At 31.4% G+C, this 2,381-nt stretch overlaps 1 protein-coding gene across 3 annotated transcripts in view; it reads left to right on the top strand.

Annotated features, from left to right (window-relative positions):
- Positions 1 to 2,381, top strand: part of LOC106468289 — a 121,911-nt gene that overhangs the window by 28,075 nt on the left and 91,455 nt on the right. For all 3 annotated transcript variants that reach the window (XM_013928712.2, XM_022397245.1, XM_022397239.1), the window contains one exon: positions 1,207 to 1,428. In XM_013928712.2, the coding sequence (XP_013784166.1) occupies positions 1,207 to 1,428 (222 nt within the window). The remainder of the gene's footprint in view (positions 1 to 1,206; positions 1,429 to 2,381) is intronic.

Raw genomic sequence — 2,381 nt, forward strand, 5'->3', positions numbered from 1 at the left:
TATAATAAATAAAAATAAAAAAAAAAAAAAATAAAAAAAAAAAAAAAAAAAAAAAAAAAAAAAAGAAAACAAAACAATTCTTTGTGGTAAAATTAATTTTAAAAACCAGCTTTTAGACGGTATATATAAAGTAAGCACAGTTTTGAATAATAGCAAAATTTCATGAATAAAGAGATTACCTTTGAAAGTTAACAATCCTTTCTCACATATGCACATTGCTATTTATGCATAAGTGCATTATCATGGATATCTCACTTTTTACTTGAACAAAGTCAGTAATTTCACTCGTACTACACATATTGGGGGATGTTGTATGCAATTGACAATGCCTTTTTATTGTCTGTATTGCAACAAGTTCTCTGATAAATAGCTATCACAGTGAAATACATATTAATAATGAAATATGAGAGTGCACACATGCTTTGTAGGTTAGAGAATACCTGAAATGTAAAGTTCAAATTTTCTGTGAATATTACTTTACGTTGTTATTACCTCTCTGAAACACCTTACAATATATTCAACAGGAAGACTTAAGTTTAAAAAGACACAATCCATTATGTTAGTTCTGCTAATACAATTAGTATAATTGTTTTTCCTAGCCATTGTATCAGTTTATATCATATATGTGTCTTATTTATAGAAAACTTTCCCCTTTCCCAAAGTTTAATATTCTTTTGTTGTATTTACCTGGTAGTTAATACATAGTATGTGAAACTTCTTAGTTATCAGTTATAAATTAACTGGAGAAATGATGAATTCTGTTTTTGTTTTTCTCTGAGGTGGTATACTTTATTGAAGATATGTATTTATAAGGCTAATTATATAACATAGTAGGTTAAAACATTAATGGACTACAAATACCTGTTCAATGAAAATGTAACAGTGTTCCAGCCTCTATTGTAAGTACTTGAATAGTGTCTTATAAAGGTAAGTACAGCCTTGTAGTGAAGCTCCCAACTGTGTAGGTTGAGCTGGTGAGGTGATTGGTGGGTATTGTCAGTAGGACTGTGACATATTATCTTCAAAGTTTGTTGAGTGTTGTTGTTCACAGGTCACTGATGTCCATTAAAGTTCTTAAACCTGCTATGTTTACTCTGCCTAAAATTCCAGTGAAACAACTATATGCTCTAATGGTGGAGGGGAAGTAGCAGTTGAAAGCAATTATCAGAGGTTTTAATTTGAAGCATTGTCTTATGTGATGCCTAGCATGCTATCCGGTTGTTTCCAACACATTCCCGCCAGAGTTCCAGTCCTGATTCTTTGCTTCAATTCCACCAGCAGAAAGGAGATCATTTCAAATCCTCACATGGTCTTTCAAGAACACAGAGTGAACTGAGTCATCATCCATTTGGTAGAAAGTCCATCGTGTTAGATCATCTGCCGGAATCAGTCAGAAAAAGACGGAGACAAACACATGTGGCTCTTCGGGTAATTATATTGTTTTTTCATTGTAGCTGTTTCAAAACAGCAAAATATTAAACTGCTACATAACTTCAAGAAAAAGTCAAACATGTTACAAATGCAGGATTACCTATACAATATTTTTCAGGTGAGAATGTGGTGCTCTTTGTTTTTGTTTAGTTTTATTCCAAATCTGAACTGCGAGTTATTTGAACTTTTGTCATGGATAGTGATTACCAAATTATAAAGTTTTAAGTCCTCGAGCTTGCTGTTGGGCCACTGGAGGATTGTTGTTTTGAAAACTGTTAGAGATGTGATTGCATACTTTGCTAAAGAGAACCTTCTAAAGGCATATGCTTAGATGTGTGTGTGTGTGTGTGTGTGTGTGTGTAGAAATGTTAATAGATGAAGAGTTTAAGATATTAGAAATATTAATTTCGAGTTAAAATCTCCTACATGTGTATGATAAAAATTAATTGCACTGCATCTCCTGTGTGAAAACAAAATAAACACCAAGTAGTGTTGATTTTATATATACATATATGCGTGTGTGTAAAAGAATATCTAAGTCAGTTTTTCAATGGCCTGTTTTTACAGCAGCGAGCTTATTTTCATCTCAATTAAGCTTGTTCTATAACTCAATCATTTAAAATAAAAATGTATTTACAAGTACGTATATTTGTTTTGGGTTAAACTACTTTTTTTGCAATCTTTACAAGCTACTTTTATTAAGAAAGCAATAGTTTTCAAAAATACATAATGGAGTGTCTTTTACCCACTATTGGTATTGAACCTTGAACTTGAACGTTAAAAGTCCTCGAGCTTAGCATAGAGCCTCTGTCAAGCATTAAATGAATAACACAGGCCTGCAAATTTAAACTTCATAAAAGGTGTTTTGGTTTTAATAATAGATTTTACATAATTCAGCTATACAGATTTCAAAAATATTCATTTTTTTTCCAATCATGTAAGGATTTTTT

This window comes from Limulus polyphemus, unplaced genomic scaffold (genome assembly GCF_000517525.1).
Source record: "Limulus polyphemus unplaced genomic scaffold, Limulus_polyphemus-2.1.2 Scaffold87, whole genome shotgun sequence".
NCBI lineage: Eukaryota > Metazoa > Arthropoda > Merostomata > Xiphosura > Limulidae > Limulus > Limulus polyphemus.